The 22439-nt window shown below is 44.9% G+C and overlaps 1 protein-coding gene across 1 annotated transcript; it reads right to left on the reverse strand.

The window, feature by feature from the left end:
* Positions 1–5376: 5376 nt before the first annotated feature.
* LOC148002742 (uncharacterized) lies at positions 5377–18064 on the reverse strand. Its single transcript, XM_087574834.1, is given in 7 exon segments — positions 5377–5747; positions 5841–9045; positions 9047–10094; positions 10096–10192; positions 16912–17052; positions 17055–17658; positions 17783–18064. Coding segments are annotated over 7 exon segments (5742 nt in total). The 5' UTR covers positions 18059–18064.
* Positions 18065–22439: the final 4375 nt, after the last annotated feature.

Raw genomic sequence — 22439 nt, forward strand, 5'->3', positions numbered from 1 at the left:
AGACTTTTGAAGTAAGACATAATGATTTTTGAATTTTCTCAGTTTCTATTTGTCTCCCCTTTTATTTCTGACTTTTTTTTATTTGGATAATGCCTTTTAGTTTGGCTAAGAGTTTGTCTATCTTACTGATTTTTTTCCAAGAACCAGCCCTTGGTTTGTTTAATTCTTTGTATTGTTCTCTTTGCTCTAATTGGTTAATTTCAGCCCTGAGTTTGACTATTTCCTGCCATCTATCCCTCTTCAGTGTGTTTGCTTCTTTTTGATCTAGAGCTTTCAGGTACTATTAAGTTGCTAGTATGAGATCTTTCCAATTTTTTTTATGAAGGCATTTAGTGCTATGAATTTTCCTCTTAGTGCTGCTTTCATTGTGTCCCATAAGTTTTGGTATGTTGTCCCTTCATTTTGACTGAAACTGAAAGTCTGTAACTCTTTCTCCTCCTTGGCCAAGTGATCACTAAGTAGAGAGTTGTTCAATTTCCATGAATATGTAGGCTTTCTGTTGTTTCTGTTGTTGAAGTCCATAGTGATTCGATAAAATGCAAGGGGTTATTTCAATCTTTTTGTGTCTGTTGAGGCTCACTTTGTGCTTGATTGTATGGTCAAATTTGGAGAAAGTTTTGTGAGGTTTTGTCGGCGCCTGCACTGACACAGTACCGAGAATCAGGGGAAAGCCTGCGGGATTAAAGAAACACACACACACACACACACACACACACACACACACACACACACACAGACACACACACACACACACACACACACACACACACACACACACACACACACACACAGGTTATTCGTGTCAAGCCAGAAGAGGAAGAGAGAGAGAGACTCCTGTAGCTTTATTCACCACTTATATACCCAAGTTCCCCAGGTAGAAAATATCTGGGAAGCACAGTGGGAAACCCTGACTCCTGACAAAAGACTGACTATGACTATGAGACCTGAATTAATTAGGGAGAAATCCCAGAAGACCAGCCTAAATCTCGAGGACAAAGGCAGAGAAAGCAAAAGGCAGGAGCGAATTGACCACCGCCCAGGTGTGGCCCAGGTATGTCGGTTCCACAAGCATCAGCCAGGCTCAGCAGGGGTCAAACCTAGGAGGCTCTGACAAGGTTTTGGGGTGAAATGTTCTGTATACTTCTGTTATACTTGGTTCATAATGTCTGTTAGTTTCATTGTTTCTCTGCCCACTTTCTGTTTCAATAATCTATTTGTGAGTATATGGTATTGAATACCTCCACTATTATTGTCTGGGTTTCAATGTGTATTTTGAAATTTAGTGAAGTTTCTTGTATGAATGTGGGTGTCCTTGCATTTGAAGCATAGATGTTTAGAATTGAACATTATCTTGGTGGATTTTTCCTCTGATGAGTACAATGAAGTGGAAGGTTCTGGTATGTCGTATGATGCAGTCTCACATGGTATTTTACTGAGGCAAGTTCATGAGATGTTTGCTGAGGCAAGACTCACCGGTGAGAGGACACATGTTTGGACAGAGCATAACTAGGACTCAGTGGACAGTGATGGTGTGCTTGCATAGCTTGATCTCCCATCTTTGCTTCACCGAATGAGGCATGGCTCACAACATCTCCTGGCGTTCTGGCTGGTTCTAGTTCCTCCAGCTGACTCATGCCAATTCAGCAGAGACCTGGCTGTTCCTGCTGGATTATGTCACTGCTGCTGAATTGCTGTTTAATATCCTGACACTCCTGAACTGGGCTGCTGGTATTCTGACAATGGAGATGGAATTACCTCAAAGAACTACTTCTAAACAGGTCCATATCCCCTTGTCCTATTTCCCATTATTTCTCCCCTACCTTTGGACAGTGGACTAAAAGAGGATCAAAACATTTGAGAACCCTTACTGAAGTACATTTTGAAAAATCTAAGCTTACAGTATGAAATGTCCTTCTCCTACCTCTTTTGGTTACTTTTGTTTGAAAGTCTATTTTATTAGACATTAGAATTGCTACTCCAACTTGTTTCTTGGATCCATTTGCTTGAACACTTTCTCAAGCCTTTAACTATGAGATAGTGTCTATATTTATTGTTGAGGTATGTTTCCTGTATGCTGCAGAATGTTGGGACCTGTCTATATGTACACCCTGTTAGCCTGTGTCTTTTTATTGGTGAATTGAGTCCATTGATGTCAAGAGATATTAATGACCAATGACTGTTAGTTCCTGTTATTTTGATGTTGGTAGTGATACTATATGTGTGTGATTCTCTTCTTTTGGTTTTGCTGTGAGATAATTAATTTCTTATGTTTTATTGGGTATAGTTACCCTTCTTTTGTTAGACTTTTCCTTTTGGTATCATCTGTAGTGTTAGATTAGTATAAAAATACTGTTTAAATTTAGTTTTGCCATGGAATATCTTGGTTTCTCCATCTATGGTGATTTAGAGTTTTGCTGGGTATAGTAGTATGGGTTGGCATTTGTGGTTCTCAGGGTCTGTTCAGGATCTTCTGGCTTTTAGAGTCTCTGTTGACTCTGATCTGTCTGCCTTTATATGTTACTTGACTTTTTTCTCGAACCTTTTACTATTTTTTCTTTTGTACATTTAGTGTTTTGCTTAGTATGTGGCAGGAGTTGTTCTTTTCTGGTCCAACCTATTTGGTGTTCTGTAGGCTTCTTGTATGTTTATAGCCATCTCTTTCAGTTACAGAAGTTTTCTTTTATGATTTTGTTGATATTTTCTGGCCCTTTGAACTGAGTTTTTTTTTTTTACCCTCTTACATTTTTATTATTGTCAGGTTTGGTCTTTTCATGGTGTTTCAAATTTTCTGGATGTTTTTAGTTAGGACGTTTTAGATTTGGCATTTTCTTTGACTGATGTATCAATTTCTTGTATGTTTGAGATTCTCTCTTCTATTTCTTGTATTCTGTTGGTGATGCTTGGATCTATATTTATTGTTCTCTTTCCTAGGCTTTCCATCTCCAGGGTTGCCTCCAGTTGTGTTTTCTTTATTGTTTCTATTTCCATTTTCAGGTCTTGGACACTTTTATTCATTTTCTTCACTGTTTGACTGTATTTTCCTGCACTTCTTTAAGGGCTTTATTCCTTTCCTCTTTAAAGGCCTCTATCTTCTTAAGATGAGATTTAAGGTCACAGTCTTGTTCTTCAGGTGCGTTGGGATATCTATGGCTTTCTGTAGTGGGACAGCTGGCTTCCGATTGTTCTATATTGCACTGACTTTTGCTGATTATGTTCTTGTGCTTGCTTTTTGTCATCTGGCTGTGTTTAGTGTTGGCTGGTCTGGTAGTCCCTGGTTAGAACAAGCCTCCTAGGAGCAGGGAGAGCTGTGGAGTGCAGAGCGGTTTGCTGCTCTGAGATTGCAGGTGGAAGGGTGAACCAGAGAGAAGACAGAGCTCTGATAGGACAGGACAGAGCTCATGGGTAGGCTTGCTGGGGTCCTAGCAGGCAGGAGCATTGGGGTATAGGAGTCTTACCTGTATATCCCAGGTTGGAGCAGGTCTCCCAGAATATATATATATATATATATATATATATATATATATATATATATATATGGAACTGTGGGGTATAGAGCAGTGTTGGTCTGAGATTGCAAGTGGAGGTGTGTCTCCTTATTTTTTTCTTATGTAGGGGGAGACAGGTTGATAAAAAGGGGAAATATAGGAATAGTATGGGAATAATAGGAATAACAAATAGATTACTGAATACCAAAGAACGTTTTATAGCCAATAATGTCACATTGCATAGACCTTTGTATATTGTTATATATTAAGATATTTTGTTACATTGGTGTTGAAAGAGCGCTTCCCTGAACGGGGGCCGCGTCTCTCACTCCAATCGCGGGGTGGGGTGCCCCCAGGAATCACAAGTAGCCGGTCTTGATGTAACAGCAAGAGGTAACTTTATTAGCGGGATCCCGGGTCGACACATATCTCACACAGGAGACAGAGGAATCGACCCCGAGCTTCCAAACGCAGGGTTTATATAGGGGAGGTTAGGGGCATTCGCGCAGTTACACATGATTGGCCAATTCAAATGGTGCACAGTTACTTTTGGCGCGAAATTACATCAGCAAGGAGTACGTGCTATCTAGCAGCTCAGCAATGCAGGCAGGGTGGCTTATCTCACTCAGGGGGGAAATGACTCACTTCAGGGGAGTGGAGGAAGGGGAGGGGATGGCTCCAGATGGTCAGTGTCCTTGGGGCTGATAGCTGGTCCGGCAAGTCCTATCTCTGACTCTCCCTTAGGCTCATCCAGCCCTGCACGTCCGGGCTCTGATAATGATTAACCTTTTTGAAACTCTAGTTCTTCATTCCCCTCTTCTTTTTGTGAGTAGTTCAAATCTTGGAACTACATAATAGGCTCAGCATCTAGGGGCTCCTCACCTCGCACAGCCTGATAATGTTGTCTTAGCATAAGGACATGTACAGCACTAATCCGTTCTCTGACAAAGGTTATAAGACGATTGATGATGCAGGGCCCTAAAGTGAACAGGAGGAGCAGAATTATCAAGGGACCTGCGAGGGCTGACAACAGGGTGGTGAGCCATGGGGACTTATTAAACCAACTTTGAAACCAGCTATCAGTGGCCTCTCGTTCTCGTCGTCTCTTATTCAACCTTTCTCTAAGTTTAGCCATGGAGTCTTTAATAATCCCTGAATGGTCAATATAGAAACAACATTCTTTCCTCAGGGCAGCACATAATCCTCCTTCTATTAGGAATAATAAATCTAGCCCTCTTCTGTTCTGAAGCACGACTTCTGACAAGGAAGTTAGGGATTCTTCTAAATGACTAATGGACTTTTCCAGGGCTTCAATGTCTTCAGAGATAGCAGAATTTAGAGCTGTCAGGCCCTGTTGTAATTGTTGTGGTCTGGTGATTAAAGCAGCAGACCCGGTGCCCACCCCAGCAGCCACCCCCAAGCCTAGGAGTATAGCCAGGGTCAACGAGATGGGCTCTCTTTTGATTCTAGGGGCATGTTCATATAAAGACAGGAATTCTCCGGGAGGATGATAACAGATTCTCGGGACCAACTGGAGCATTACACAGTAATCTGAAATGTTATTGATCACTGAATCAGCCAGGCAGGGAGTGAGGCCGGAACTACAGGCCCACCAATACCCTGGGGGAGGAATTAGGTAAGAAGTCGTGCCGGGGGAAGTATGGATAGGGAAAACAGCGACATAGGTGACTGTGGGTGGAAGGAACTTTACCCACGCAGGTCCCTTCTCCTGATACCTCAGTTAAGGTTAATCGGGGCTTGTTGGTGTGGAGGCAGGCCTCTGGGTTTGTTTATTTTGTAAAATTGGCGTAGGTCGCTATTCCCTTATAGTAAGGGGGGCTTGTTGAAAGACAAAGCCAGCACTCCATAGTCAAATTAGGATTGGAGTGGTTTAAAGCCTGGAAAGTCCCCGGATCAACTTAAACATACATTCTTGTGTATCTGGCAGGTGGGGAGACAGGTAACCTTGTGTGGTTGTGTCTCCGGTTGGCTCAAAAGTCTCAGGTTTCAGCGTAGTAGTAACCTTGATTCTGGCTCTAGTGAGAGGTCTCTGGTTCTTGAGGACAGGGTTAGGACCTATAGCTTTGGGGCTAACAGGTTCTACCTTGAGTCTAATGTCTAACAGGACTCCAGGATCTGCCCCAGCTACGTAGAGACGCAGCCCCCAGCGTCGGGTCTGGAGCCAATCTTTGGTGTACTTTCTCCCCATTTCGGTAAAGGTAATGTTAAGGGTGGCAACTCTGTCCTTGGCCCACTTGACATCTATAGAACCCCAAGTAGATGTGGGGTTCCAATTGGCCTGTCCGGTAGTCTCACAGCCCCAATAATAGCAGAAAAAATGTGATTCATCCCCACACTTCCACATATCAGACCTGAGGGGCCTGTTCTTCGGGCAGACATAGAAGGGGGTCTTAGTGAGTTCTGCCCTAGCCCCAGGAGTCCGGCAGCTGGCATCGGGTTTCGGGAGTGGAGCACGTACAGCTCCAGGTCCTCCGAACCGGGGGGAGGTGTAAATGTGTGGTGAGAAATCTAGCATGTCATTCACCTCATCAGGGGCCAGAGCCTCTAAGCCCCACCCTGGTGCTCCCGCAGCCAGCTTACACCAGGACGGGTACAGCGGTGGCCACCAGGTCCAGAGGGGACGTTTACCCGTGACAGACCATATCAAATCTCCGGTAGCGGAGAAAACTTGCCAAGTCAGTTGTCGGGGGGAATGTGGATCCTTATTCGATGTCATCTCCCGGAGTGAAGCGGTGGGGCGGCGGAGGCGAAGCTTAAGAGGGTTAGGAGTCTTTTCCACAGTCCATTCATCTTCAGGGGTTTTGGGAGCTCTCTTAGCGTGCGATGCGTGGATCCAGGCGGCTATTCCATTGACCTTTATAGCGGTTGGGGTGGTGAATAGAACCGAGTAGGGTCCTTTCCAACGAGGTTCAAGGTTGCCAGCTCGATGTCGTCTGACTAGAACCAGATCTCCAACCTGGAATCCGTGTGGGATCTCGGGGCTCTCCATCCCGTAGGTCTCCTTCAGCAAGTCCCACACCTGGCGCCTGACAATCTCAAGAGCCCTGAGGCAGGTAAGGAGGGGTTGAGAAAGAGGGGGGTCAGGATCATGTACTCCCCCCGCTTCACCGATAGGGGGTGGGCTGCCCCATAGGATCTCATACGGTGTCAGCTTGAACCTCCCAGGAGTGTTCCGAGTGCGGAACAAGGTGAAGGGAAGGAGGGCTGTCCAATCTTTCCTGCTGGTCTCTAAGGCCAATTTAGTTAAGGTCTCTTTTAAGGTTCTATTCATTCTTTCTACCTGTCCTGAGCTCTGGGGTCTGTAAGCACAATGTAATTTCCAATTAATCCCCAGCTGACTGGCCAGCCCCTGACTTACCTGGGCAACAAAAGCAGGTCCGTTGTCAGACCCGATTACCTTGGGGAGTCCAAACCGCGGAAAGATCTCTTCCAGTATCTTCTTGGCCACCACTTGAGCCGTTTCTGAGTGGGTAGGGAATGCTTCCACCCAGCCTGAGAAGGTGTCTATGAACACTAATAGATATTTATTACCATACCTAGCTGGAGTTATTTCTGTAAAGTCAATTTCCCAATGAGCCCCCGGTCTATCTCCCCTGAGCCTCTTGCCATGGAGAGACGGGGGTCTATTGGAGTTGACAAGGGCACAGGCTTGACAATTCTGCACAACCTCCTGGGCTATGTCCGGCAGTCTCTGGACGTGGTATTCAGAGGATCTCACGAGCTCTATCAGCTTTTTCGTGCCTAAGTGGGTCAGATGATGGAGATTAGCAATGAACTCACGTCCTTGTTGGTCTGGAAGAACCTGTTGGCCATCTGTTGTCTCTGCCACACCGTAAGGAGAAAAGCCTTGAATCCAGTCTGAACGGTGAAACTCCTCTAGTTCTTCTGGGGTATATTGGAAACTGGAGTCTCTTAGGTTTGGAGGGAGCTCTTCACCTACTACGGGCAGGATCACACCCCCGAGTGTGGCCTGTTTGGCAGTGGCATCTGCCATATGGTTGCCTTTTGCCACAGCATCCTGTCCCCTCTGATGCCCGGGACAGTGGATGATGGCTACCTTTCTTGGGAGGTGTATAGCCTCTAGGAGGCTGAGGATCTCATCTTTATTTTTAATCTCCTTTCCCGTGGATGTCAAGAGTCCTCTCTGCCGGTAGATGGCCCCATGAACATGTTCAGTGGCGAAGGCTTAGTGACTGTCAGTGTAGATGTTAATGTTTTTTCCTTCAGCCAGTCTCAATGCCTGAGTGAGGGCTATTAATTCTGCCTTCTGGGCTGAGGTGCCCTCTGGCAGTCCACTGGATCAAATGGTCCTTTTCCCATCTACCACTGCCGCTCCAGCCTTTCTCTTTCCTTCTATCAAGAAACTGCTGCCATCTGTGAACCAGGAAGGGCAGCCTGGCAGGGGAACATCAGTCAAATCCTCTCTGACACCAGAGACCTCAGCCAAAATATCGGTACACACATGTATTAGTTTCTGTCCTGTTGCCTCGGGAAGCAACGTGGCTGGGTTCAGGACGATAGGAGCGCCAAAAGAGATCCTATCATTTAACAGGAGGCTCTGGTAGTGAGTCAGGCGGGCATTGGTTATCCACCTGTCAGGGGGCTGTCGGATGACGCTCTCTAAGGCATGTGGGGCTATGATCGTCACTGGCTGGCCTAATGTTAGTTTATCAGAGTCTTTTACCAGAATGGCCACTGTCGCGATGATCTTGAGGCAGGACAGCCAGCCGCTAGCCACTGAATCCAGTTTCTTAGAGAGGTATGCCATGGGCCGCTTCCAGGGGCCCAGGGTCTGGGTTAACAGTCCTTTTGCCACCCCTGCTTTCTCGTCTACAAACAACGTAAAAGGTTTGGTTAAGTCTGGTAGGACCAGAGTGGGTGCGGTCAATAAGGCCTTTTTGATGGCATCAAAAGCCGCTTGGTGCTCGGGTTTCCACTGGAACTCAGTTTCTGACCTGGTCAAAGAGTGGAGTGGGGCAGCCAGTGCGGCGAACCCAGGAATCCAAAGCCGGCAGAACCCGGCGGTGCCTAGGAATTCTCTCACCTGTCGAGGCGTTTGAGGTGTTGGTATCTGGAGCACAGTCCTTTTCCGGGCTTCAGTGAGCCACCGCTTTCCATCTCGGAGGATGTAGCCCAGGTAGGTCACCTCGGTGCAGCACAACTGTGCCTTCTTCGCTGACGCCCGGTATCCTAAATGGCCTAATTCAGATAGTAATTGTTCAGTTCCTTTTTGGCACTCACCTTGGGTTTTGGCCCCCAGAAGAAGGTCATCAACGTATTGAAGCAGTGTCAGCTGCGGGTTGTTAGATCTGAAAATCGCTAAATCTCGATGTAGAGCTTCATCAAAGAGGGTGGGTGAATTCTTGAATCCCTGTGGTAACCTGGTCCAGGTCAGTTGTCCAGAATGTCCCGTCTCTGGATCCTTCCATTCGAAGGCAAACAGATGTTGGCTAGAGGGATGTAATCTCAGACTGAAGAAAGCGTCCTTAAGATCTAGGACAGTATACCATGTCCTCTCTGGTGGCAGAGTGCTAAGGGGGGGGGGTATAGGGATTAGGCACTATAGGATGAACATCATCTACTTGTTTATTAATTTCTCTTAGGTCCTGGACAGGTCAGTAATCTTGTGTTCCGGGCTTCTTCACTGGGAGCAGTGGGGTGTTCCAGGGGGACCGGCATGAGGTTAAGATGCCCAGCTGTAAAAACTTGTTTATGTGGGGCCGGATACCCTCCCTCGCCTCCTTGCTCATAGGGTACTGGCGTACGCTGATGGGGGTGGCCCCCGACTTGACTGTAACTACTATGGGAGGTACTTGGGAAGCCACCCCAACTCCTCCTGTCTCTGCCCAGGCCTCAGGGAACCTTGAAAGCCACCATTGTGGGTTGTGCATCTTGTTACCTTTTTCATACATGCGATATTCATCAGCTAGTTTAAGAGTTAAAGTCCATACCGGCCTGGAGGGGTGCCACTTCACTTGGGGTCCGTCTGGAGAGAACTGTATTTCGGCATTCATCTTGGTCAACAAATCTCTTCCGAGCAAGGGGGTGGGACATTCAGGAATTACTAGAAAAGAATGTCATACTTGGCCGGCCCCTAGGTTGACGTGGCGGGCTGTTGTCCATTTATGTATTTTCGTGCCGGTTGCTCCCACCACCATACTGGTCTTGTTTGTAAGCTTTCCCATAGGGTGTTGTAGAACTGAGAACTTTGCCCCTGTATCAACTAGGAAATCCACGGGGGTCCCCTCCACATCTAAAGTTACCCTAGGCTCGGGGAGGGAATACGAGCCCCGACTGTCCTAGTCATCTTCATTTCTTAGGGCTAAGGTCTTAGGACCCTGCATCTTTTCCTTCTTGTTTGGGCAGTCTCTGGTCCAATGTCCTTTCATCCTGCAGAGGCAACATTGATCTTTGTCCACCATTCTTTTCCAGTTCAGTGTGGCCAAGTCATCTTGGTGGCATGGGTTGCCCAGGTTCCCTGTTTTCCTTCCTACATTTCTGTTTCCTTCAGGTACTATTGCGGCCAGTATATGAGTCAAATTCTGGTCCCTGCGTCTATCTCTCTCATCTTCTCTCTCTTCCCTTTCCTTCCTCTCTCTCTCTCTTCTCTTCCTCCATCTCTCTCTTATGGTACACTTTCTCTGCCTCTTTAACTAAGTCTCTTACTGTAAGATCTTTTAAGCTGCCTTGGGCAGCACCCCGCACGCAAACTTGAGCCTCGGGACCACAGGTAAGACCAACTTGTCTGCTGCAAGAGAGCTGCCTGGTGAGATCGGGACACACAGAGGCAGAGTTCATCTAGGACCGGGCACGTCCTGTGTTTGCCGGAGGTCCCACGCCCGCGGATCCCGGCCTGCAGCAGCTCTCTGCTCCCAGACCCTGTGGGAAAGAGACCTCACCGCCTGATCAGGTGGGCACTCCTGAGGCTGCAGAGCGGAAGAGACCACCAACACTGCCCACCCCTGCCCACATCCCTGGCCCAAGAGGAAACTGTATAAGGCCTCTGGGCTCCCGTGGGGGAGGGCCCAGGAGCGGCAGGACCCCTGCCTGAGACACCGCCGGAACCTGAGGGAAACAGACCGGATAAACAGTTCTCTGCACCTAAATCACGTGGGAGGGAGAGCTGAACCTTCAGAGAGGCAGACAAGCCTGGGAAACCAGAAGAGACTGCTCCTCTGCACGCATCTCGGACGCCAGAGGAAAACACCAAAGGCCATCTGGAACCCTGGTGCACTGAAGCTCCCGGAAGGGGCGGCACAGATCTCGCTGGTTGCTGCCGCTGCAGAGAGCCCGTGGGCAGCACCCCACGAGCGAACTTGAGCCTCGGGACCACAGGTAAGACCAACTTGTCTGCTGCAAGAAAGCTGCCTGGTGAACTCAAGACACAGGCCCACAGGAACAGCTGAAGACCTGTAGAGAGGAAAAACTACACACCCGAAAGCAGAACACTCTGTCCCCATAACTGACTGAAAGAGAGGAAAACAGGTCTACAGCACTCCTGACACACAGGCTTATAGGACAGTCTAGCCACTGTCAGAAATAGCAGAACAAAGTAACACTAGAGATAATCTGATGGCGAGAGGCAAGCGCAGGAACCCAAGCAACAGAAACCAAGACTACATGGCATCATCGGAGCCCAATTCTCCCACCAAAACAAACATGGAATATCCAAACACACCAGAAAAGCAAGATCTAGTTTCAAAATCATATTTGATCATGATGCTGGAGGACTTCAAGAAAGACATGAACTCCCTTAGGGAAACACAGGAAAACATTAATAAACAAGTAGAAGCCTACAGAGAGGAATCGCAAAAATCCCTTAAAGAATTCCAGGAAAACACAATCAAACAGTTGAAGGAATTAAAAATGGAAATAGAAGCAATCAAGAAAGAACACATGGAAACAACCCTGGATATAGAAAACCAAAAGAAGAGACAAGGAGCTGTAGATACAAGCTTCACCAACAGAATACAAGAGATGGAAGAGAGAATCTCAGGAGCAGAAGATTCCATAGAAATCATTGACTCAACTGTCAAAGATAATGTAAAGCTGAAAAAGCTACTGGTCCAAAACATACAGGAAATCCAGGACTCAATGAGAAGATCAAACCTAAGGATAATAGGTATAGAAGAGAGTGAAGACTCCCAGCTCAAAGGAACAGTAAATATCTTCAACAAAATCATAGAAGAAAACTTCCCTAACCTAAAAAAAGAGATACCCATAGGCATACAAGATGCCTACAGAACTCCAAATAGATTGGACCAGAAAAGAAACACCTCCCGTCACATAATAGTCAAAACACCAAATGCACAAAATAAAGAAAGAATATTAAATGCAGTAAGGGAAAAAGGTCAAGTAACATATAAAGGCAGACCTATCAGAATCACACCAGACTTCTCGCCAGAAACTATGAAGGCCAGAAGATCCTGGACTGATGTCATACAGACCCTAAGAGAACACAAATGCCAGCCCAGGTTACTGTATCCTGCAAAACTCTCAATTAACATAGATGGAGAAACCAAGATATTCCATGACAAAACCAAATTTACACAATATCTTTCTACAAATCCAGCACTACAAAGGATAATAAATGGTAAAGCCCAACATAAGGAGGCAAGCTATACCCTAGAAGAAGCAAGAAACTAATCGTCTTGGCAACAAAACAAAGAGAATGAAAGCACACAAACATAAGCACCTCACATCCAAATATGAATATAACGGGAAGCAATAATCACTATTCCTTAATATCTCTCAACATCAATGGCCTCAACTCCCCAATAAAAAGAAATAGATTAACAAACTGGATACGCAATGAGGACCCTGCATTCTGCTGCCTACAGAAAACACACCTCAGAGACAAAGACAGACATTACCTCAGAGTGAAAGGCTGGAAAACAACTTTCCAAGCAAATGGTCAGAAGAAGCAAGCTGGAGTAGCCATTCTAATATCAAATAAAATCAATTTTCAACTAAAAGTCATCAAAAAAGATAAGGAAGGACACTTCATATTCATCAAAGGAAAAATCCACCAAGATGAACTCTCAATCCTAAATATCTATGCCCCAAATACAAGGGCACCTACATATGTACAAGAAACCTTACTAAAGCTCAAAACACACATTGGACCTCACACAATAATAGTGGGAGATTTCAACACCCCACTCTCATTAATGGACAGATCATGGAAACAGAAATTAAACAGAGATGTAGACAGACTAAGAGAAGTCATGAGCCAAATGGACCTAACAGATATTTATAGAAAATTCTATCCTAAAGCAAAAGGATATACCTTCTTCTCAGCTCCTCATGGTACTTTCTCCAAAACTGACCATATAATTGGTCAAAAAACGGGCCTCAACAGGTACAGAAAGATAGAAATAATCCCATGCGTGCTATCGGACCACCACGGCCTAAAACTGGTCTTCAATAACAATAAGGGAAGAATGCCCACATATACGTGGAAATTGAACAATGCTCTACTCAATGATAACCTGGTCAAGGAAGAAATAAAGAAAGAAATTAAAAACTTTTTAGAATTTAATGAAAATGAAGGTACAACATACCCAAACTTATGGGACAAAATGAAAGCTGTGCTAAGAGGAAAACTCATAGCGCTGAGTGCCTACAGAAAGAAACAGGAAAGAGCATATGTCAGCAGCTTGACAGCACACCTAAAAGCTCTAGAACAAAAAGAAGCAAACACACCCAGGAGGAGTAGAAGGCAGGAAATAATCAAACTCAGAGCTGAAATCAACCAAGTAGAAACAAAAAGGACCATAGAAAGAATCAACAGAACCAAAAGTTGGTTCTTTGAGAAAATCAACAAGATAGATAAACCCTTAGCCAGACTAACGAGAGGACACAGAGAGTGCGTCCAAATTAACAAAATCAGAAATGAAAAGGGAGACATAACTACAGATTCAGAGGAAATTCAAAAAATCATCAGATCTTACTATAAAAACCTATATTCAACAAAACTTGAAAATCTTCAGGAAATGGACAATTTCCTAGACAGATACCAGGTACCGAAGTTAAATCAGGAACAGATAAACCAGTTAAACAACCCCATAACTCCTAAGGAAATAGAAGCAGTCATTAAAGGTCTCCCAACCAAAAAGAGCCCAGGTCCAGACGGGTTTAGTGCAGAATTCTATCAAACCTTCATAGAAGACCTCATACCAATATTATCCAAACTATTCCACAAAATTGAAACAGATGGATCACTACCGAATACCTTCTACGAAGCCACAATTACTCTTATACCTAAACCACACAAAGACACAACAAAGAAAGAGAACTTCAGACCAATTTCCCTTATGAATATCGACGCAAAAATACTCAACAAAATTCTGGCAAACCGAATCCAAGAGCACATCAAAACAATCATCCACCATGACCAAGTAGGCTTCATCCCAGGCATGCAGGGATGGTTTAATATACGGAAAACCATCAACGTGATCCATTATATAAACAAACTGAAAGAACAAAACCACATGATCATTTCATTAGATGCTGAGAAAGCATTTGACAAAATTCAACACCCCTTCATGATAAAAGTCCTGGAAAGAATAGGAATTCAAGGCCCATACCTGAACATGGTAAAAGCCATATACAGCAAACCAGTTGCTAACATTAAACTAAATGGAGAGAAACTTGAAGCAATCCCACTAAAATCAGGGACTAGACAAGGCTGCCCACTCTCTCCCTACTTATTCAATATAGTTCTTGAAGTTCTAGCCAGAGCAATCAGACAACAAAAGGAGGTCAAGGGGATACAGATCGGAAAAGAAGAAGTCAAAATATCACTATTTGCAGATGACATGATAGTATATTTAAGTGATCCCAAAAGTTCCACCAGAGAACTACTAAAGCTGATAAACAACTTCAGCAAAGTGGCTGGGTATAAAATTAACTCAAATAAATCAGTTGCCTTCCTCTATACAAAAGAGAAACAAGCCGAGAAAGAAATTAGGGAAACGACACCCTTCATAATAGACCCAAATAATATAAAGTACCTCGGAGTGACTTTAACAAAGCAAGTAAAAGATCTGTGCAATAAGAACTTCAAGACACTGAAGAAGGAAATTGAAGAAGACCTCAGAAGATGGAAAGATCTCCCATGCTCATGGATTGGCAGGATTAATATAGTAAAAATGACCATTTTACCAAAAGCGATCTACAGATTCAATGCAATCCCCATCAAAATACCAATCCAATTCTTCAAAGAGTTAGACAGAACAATTTGCAAATTCATCTGGAATAACAAAAAACCCAGGATAGCTAAAGCTATCCTCAACAATAAAAGGACTTTAGGGGGAATCACTATCCCTGAACTCAAGCAGTATTACAGAGCAATAGTGATAAAAACTGCATGGTATTGGTACAGAGACAGACAGATAGGCCAATGGAATAGAATTGAAGACCCAGAAATGAACCCACACACATATGGTCACTTGATTTTTGACAAAGGAGCCAAAACCATCCAATGGAAAAAAGATAGCATTTTCAGCAAATGGTGCTGGTTCAACTGGAGGTCAACATGTAGAAGAATGCAGATCGATCCATGCTTATCACCCTGTACAAAGCTTAAGTCCAAGTGGATCAAGGACCTCCACATCAAACCAGACACACTCAAACTAATTTAAGAAAAACTAGGGAAGCATCCAGAACACATGGGCACTGGAAAAAATTTCCTGAACAAAACACCAATGGCTTACACTCTAAGATCAAGAATTGCCAAATGGGATCTCATAAAACTGCAAAGCTTCTGTAAGGCAAAGGACACTGTGGTTAGGACAAAACGGCAACCAACAGATTGGGAAAAGATCTTTACCAATCCTACAACAGATAGAGGCCTTATATCCAAAATATACAAAGAACTCAAGAAGTTAGACCACAGGGAAACAAATAACCCTATTAAAAAATGGGGCTCAGAGCTAAACAAAGAATTCACAGCAGAGGAATGCCGAATGGCTGAGAAACACCTAAAGAAATGTTCAACATCTTTAGTCATAAGGGAAATGCAAATCAAAACAACCCTGAGATTTCACCTCACACCAGTGAGAATGGCTAAGATCAAAAACTCAGGGGACAACAGATGCTGGCGAGGATGTGGAGAAAGAGGAACACTCCTCCATTGTTGGTGGGATTGCAAACTGGTACAACCATTCTGGAAATCAGTCTGGAGGATCCTCAGAAAATTGGACATTGAACTGCCTGAGGATCCAGCTATACCTCTCTTGGGCATATACCCAAAAGATGCCCCAACATATAAAAAGACACGTGCTCCACTATGTTCATTGCAGCCTTATTTATAATAGCCAGAAGCTGGAAAGAACCCAGATGCCCTTCAACAGAGGAATGGATACAGAAAATGTGGTACATCTACACAATGGAATATTATTCAGCTATCAAAAACAACGACTTTATGAAATTCGTAGGCAAATGGCTGGAACTGGAAAATATCATCCTGAGTGAGCTAACCCAAACACAGAAAGACATACATGGTATGCACTCACTGATAAGTGGCTATTTGCCCAAATGCTTGAATTACCCTAGATGCCTAGAACAAATGAAACTCAAGACAGATGATCAAAATGTGAATGCTTCACTCCTTCTTTAAAAGGGGAACAAGAATACCCTCGGCAGGGAATAGAGAGGCAAAGATTAAAACAGACACAGAAGGAACACCATTCAGAGCCTGCCCCACATGTGGCCCATACATATACAGCCATCCAATTAGACAAGATGAATGCAGCAAAAAAGTGCAGGCCGACAGGAGCCGGATGTATATCGCTCCTGAGAGACACAGCCAGAATACAGCAAATACAGGGGCGAATGCCAGCAGCAAACCACTGAACTGAGAACGGGACCCCTGTTGAAGGAATCAGAGAAAGAACTCGAAGAGCTTGAAGGAGCTCGATACCCCTTATGAACAACAATGCCAATCAACCAGAGCTTCCAGGGACTAAGCCACTACCTAAAGACTATACATGGACTGACCCTGGACTCTGACCTCATAGGTAGCAATGAATATTCTAGTAAGATCACCAGTGGAAGGGGAAGCCCTTGGTCCTGCTAAGACTGAACCCCCAGTGAACGTGAGTGTTGGGGGGAGGGCAGTAATGGGGGGAGGGTGGGGAGGGGAACACACATAAAGAAGGGGAGGGGGAGGGATTAGGGGGATGTTTGCCTGGAAACCGGGGAAAGGGAATAACACTCGAAATGTAAATAAGGAACACTCAAGTTAATAAAAAGCTCTCTTTGTTAAAAAAAAAAGAATGGGAGTATGGCTAAAGTGGAAACTAAAATGCATATTGAAATCTACTGCTGTAGAAGCTTCCTTAAATATAGAAAATAAATCTAAAGGATGTTACCGTCAAAAAAAAAAAAAGATCTTTTAAGCCTTCTAATCTCTGTAACTTATGCTTGATGTCTGGGTAGGACTGGCCTATAAAGGACATAGCTACTGCTGCCTGCTGTCCCTCTGACATAGGGTCAAAGGGGGTGTATCTCCAGTAAGCCTCTAGAAGTCTCTCTAAAAACAAGAGGGGGCTTCTGTGGGTCCCTGTTGCACCTCTCTTACCTTGACCAGATTGGTGGGGCGACGAGCTGCCCCCTTGAGACCTGCCACCAGAGCCCGGCGGTATGTGGTCAGCTGCTCCCTACCTTCAGCTGTGTTGTAGTCCCAAGGGGGGCGGTCAAGGGGAAAGGCAGCATCAATGAGGTTGGGCATCTGGGTAGGGGTCCCATCTGGCCCCGGGACATGTTTCCGAGCCTCAAGGAGGATCCACTCCTTCTCCTCAGTGGTGAAAAGAACCTGTAGAAGCTGTTGACAATCGTCCCAAGTGGGCTGATGGGAGAACATTAGAGACTCTATGAGGTTAGTTAAACTGGAAGGATTTTCGGAGAAGGAATCATGGTTAGTTTTCCAATTGTAAAGATCAGCAGAGGAAAAAGGCCAATACTGCAAGGGTTGTAGATCAGGGGGATCTACAGGGGTGCCATAAGCTCAGAGCGGGAAGGTGGGGACAGGGGGAGGTCCTTCGGGGCTGGCCCCTCGGCGACTTCTGGTTCCGGCGGCAGGGCCTTCTGATTTGTCAATGTCATGTTGATAAGGGGGGGGCGTTGGGTGCCGATGGTGTGGGCTCATCTTCTTCAAGAAGGCCCTCGATGTCAGGGTAAATTCTAGGGACCGTCTTCTTCTCCGTTAGGGACTCCTGCGCTACTAATATGTGAGAGGACGAAGAAAGGGGTGGCCAGGATCAGGATCTAAGCCACGAGGGAGGATCGGAGGCTAGATTCTCCCGTACTACGATATAAGGGACCTGGTCCGGATGAGATCCGGGCCCCGGCTGAAAAACAATTCTTCTAATGGATGAAATAATTGTCTGGTCTAGAGTGCCTTCAGATGGCCAGCCCACTCCGAATGCTGGCCATTCAGAGGTGCAGTAAGTCTGCCATCGTCCCTTCTTCACAGTCACAGACAAATTTTGGGCTCTCGTTTTAACCTCTGACCAATGATTCAAAGTTTGACTCAACGGAGTGGACATGGACTGTCCTATGGTAAAGAAAAAAAGAACCAAACCAAAAAAATGAAATTACAAAAAGAAAAAAATAATGTGTGCATGCACGAGCGCCCGCGCTTAGACTTGTATATCCAGCTGAACGCAACCTCGGACTGTGTTGGATCTTAAATCCACCGCCTGGGTAGGAGAAGTTCTCCGTCTCCTTGATTATGGAAAGTCACAGTCGGATCTCTTTGACTGCCAACTGCCGGGTCCTCCCGACAAAAATTGGCTTGCGGAACGTCTCCCAGAGCCTGCACAATTGGGGTGTCCCCCCTTGCGCTATCTAAAAAGGAAAAAAAGAAAGAAAAAGACTGTTCGGAGTAGGAAAGCTCATCTACTCACAGGTGCCTGTTTGGGGTGGGGAAACCTCTTCCATCCTGATGCACTCTCCTGGGTGGGGAAACCTCTTCCACCCGACTGTACTGAACTGGTAGGGAAGCCTCTTCTACCCGAGTGCACTGAAACTCCAAACCGGTACCGAGAAATGCCAAATCCGTAGCATGCAACTCACACTCACATGCACACACACTCAGCGGCCACTTTCTAGCACTCACACCAACGTACCTCCAAGGGGCATTCGGGGTTCTGGGGGGGCACGCTCCGATCCAGGACGAGCCCCCAAATGAAAGAGCGCTCCCCTGAACGGGGGGGCACGTCTCTCGCTCCAATCTCGGGGTGGGGTGCCCCCAGGAATCACGAGTAGCCGGTCTTGATGTAACAGCAAGAGGTAGCTTTATTAGCGGGATCCCGGGTCGACACATATCTCACACAGGAGACAGAGGAATCGACCCCGAGCTTCCAAACGCAGGGGTTTATATAGGGGAGGTTAGGGGCATTCGAGCAGTTACACATGATTGGCCAATTCAAATGATGCACAGTTACTTTTGGCGCGAAATTACATCAGCAAGGAGTACGTGCTATCTAGCAGCTCAGCAATGCAGGCAGGGTGGCTTATCTCACTCCGGGGGGAAATGACTCACTTCAGGGGAGTGGAGGAAGGGGAGGGGATGGCTCCAGATGGTCAGTGTCCTTGGGGCTGATAGCTGGTCCGGCAAGTCCTATCTCTGACTCTCCCTTAGGCACGTCCGGCCCTGCACGTCCGGGCTCTGATAATGATTAACCTTTTTGAAACTCTAGTTCTTCAGTGTAGATCTTTTTATAATGATTAAATATTTGTGGGTATTTTTTGTTTAGTACACTGCATATTATATTTGAACTTGTATAAGGTTTTGAACCTGTACAATTCATTTGTAGGTGTAATGTAAAGTTATAGTACCTTTTAAAGCTGCTATTATAAACTGTTTAGGATTATCAAGAAATACAATTTGATAGTCAGATAATCAAACTTATGGTCATATTAGATAATAGACGAGTTTGCTATAATAAGGCGCTTTCTAGATTGAACAGATTGTGAATAGCTAAAAAACAAGTTAGCCAATTCAGATAAAGAAATGGCCTTCAGAAACCTCAGAGACTTAAAGAATTTAAGGCCCCTTTGACATTGAGACATGTCAGCTCCTGGCAGTACCCCATTTTACTTGGAAAACAATGATGAGTATCAAAGGATGCTCATTTGTAGGGTTATTGGTTCATGTGTCCACTCGGCCACAGGGCTCTGCCACTTAGGGAGGCTTATCCCAGGCTGCAACCACCACCAGGTGTGTGTTGGGCCCTAGGGAAGCTGAACAACACTGCTCCCCAGGTGGGGAAACACAGTTTGAGGCAAGGGACATAGCTAGAACTGGCTGGGGGCGGGGGTGTCCCTGGGCCTGCAAAGATCCGAGGGCCAGGGAGGGGGGGCACTGGGGTCCCTCGGGGATTATGTGGGAGGGGAGTCTTTGGCTTGATGTGACAGGCTGGGAGTTAAGGGAGGCCTACTGTGGTGGATAAGTCAAACCATATCCCACGTCTAAGGGTGGGCCTGAGATTAAATACCTTTAAGTGTCTGGGAAGGAAAGTTCATTGGCTAAGCCTCCAGGCATTTAGGTACCTCATTTTTGAGTCTACGTGACCTGTGGTCACATCCTCTACATGTGGAGAGTCTTGGGGCATCCGTTGCCATTATGTGACAGATGGCTACACATCTATAGAGGGCTGCGGCTAGTGTCGGGGCCTGGTTTTCTGGGAGTCAGGCAAAATGCTTACTGTCCCTTTCAGGGTCACCGGGGTTTCTAGCCTTAGCTCATCCAGGAACCAGGCTGCCTTTCATGGTCCCACACAACATGGCCTCTGGTAACAGTACAGGCCATGTATATCAACATAGTCCACAGTGGCGGCACAGACCACAGACACCAACATGGCCTCTGGTGGAAGCTTGGACCATGGCGGTCTTTTGAAGAGGTCGGTTTAGAAAACGAACTATTCTCCATCTCTGGCATCCTGCTGTTACTCAGATCCAGGTTGAACAATGAAGCTGGGCAGTGTGTTTGGGGCAGAGTCTGCAAGAGTTTCACGCTAATGCATACCACCCTGCCTGCCATTCTCAGCAATTCCAGAGCAGCTTTTTCCCAAATGTCATTGCTGCCACCACAATGTCAATGATTCTGCCTCTCTCCACTTCCCTACACTGATCCCTTCTTCTATCTTTCCTGCCTCTCCATCACAGATTTATTCATCAGAGAGGCATTGCAAACTTCATGTGTCACATAGCACACCTTTTTTATTTTTGCCCAAACGTCTTTACATGCAAATACTTACTGCAATGAGTCATTTCTGAAGCACCATAAATACTGGACTATAGCTGAGATTCCTTTAGGATATCCTGTTGTTGATCAGAATCAGGGTGATCTCGGAGCTTGTCGGGAAGTCTCGGGCAGGATCAGAGAGAGTTCCTGGCTACTACAGGGCTCTCTGAGTGCCTGCTCTCCAGCAGCGCAAGCAGAGTTAAGCAGGGACAAGGAAGGGGCAAGCAGTGTGAGACGCAGCAGCAGTGGCTGTGCTGAACGCCCTGGGAGACCAGGGACCACTTCTACCCAGAAGCAATACTATTCTTTTGTCGATTGCAGCTGTTCTCTCATACCTCTCACCACCAGAAAAGAATATGAATCTTACTTCTGTACACTCCTCTCCGCCATCTTTCTTTCCGACTTCATGAGACCACCTTTTAAAAGCATCTTTCCGTAAGGCACGCCTTTGATTTTTTTTTTTTTTTGAGATTCTGCTAGCTCTGCAGACTCAGTCTCTGCTGCCACATTGCCCTCAATGCCAACATGCCTCTATCAGGCTCCTTGGAGCTGCTTTGATGTCCCATGACCACCAGTGGCTACTACCATCTTTAGTTTCTCTGAAATTGCAATTCTTAACATTTATACACGAATCACAAGGACACCCAAGTTCATAAAAGAAACACTACCAAAGCTTAAACTACATATTAACCCTCACATACTGATAATAGGAGATATTAACACCTTATTTTGCCAGTCCACAGGTCATCCAGACATAAACTAAACAGAAATTCTGGTGCCTGCTGATGTCATAAATCAAATGAACCTAATATATTTACAGAACATTACATACAAAAAGAAAATACTTCTTCTCATATCCTCATGGAACTTTTTTCCAAAACTGATGTCATATGCAGTCACAAAGCTAGTAGATAAATACACGAAAATTGAAAGAACTCTTCATTCTATGTGGCCACTATGGATATCAGCAATAAATAAAACAAAATATTTACAAACTCTTGGATACTGAACAATTTACTACTGAATGACTACTGGGTCAAGGCATAAATTAAGAAAGAAATGAAATATTTTCTAAAATTGAATGAAAATGAATACACAACATACCCAAACTTATGGGATACAGTGAAGGCATTTCTAAGAGCCAAGTTCATAGAACTATGTGCCTACATAAAACAAGTTGAAGAGATTTTATATTAGGAACAGCACATCTGAAATTTCTAGAACAAAAAGAAGTAATTACAACCAAGAGGAGCATACAGCAAAAAATAATCAAACTCAGGCCTAAAATAAATAAATTAGAAGCAACAACAAAAGCAATACAAAGAATCAATGAAACAAATATTAGATTCTTTGAGAAAATCCACAAGGTTGACAAACACTTATCCAAATTAACTAAAAGGCAAAGAAAATATTGACAAAATTAGAATTATAAAGAAGAGACGTAACAGATACGAAAGAAATTCAGTGAATTGTAAGAACATACTTTAAAAACTTATACCCAAATTGGAAAAATATAAAAGAAATAGAGAGTTTTCTCAATAGGAACCATTTATTAGAGTTAAGTCAATATCAGATAAGCATTCTGAACAGATCTGTAAATCCTAGTGAGATTAAAACAGTCATTAAACATATCTGCCCCCGTCAATAGAAAATTCTAGGGACAGATGGTTTTAGTATTC

The sequence above is a fragment of the Rattus norvegicus genome, chromosome 10 (assembly GCF_021556685.1).
Source record: "Rattus norvegicus strain SHRSP/BbbUtx chromosome 10, alternate assembly SHRSP_T2T, whole genome shotgun sequence".
Taxonomy (NCBI): Eukaryota; Metazoa; Chordata; class Mammalia; order Rodentia; family Muridae; genus Rattus; species Rattus norvegicus.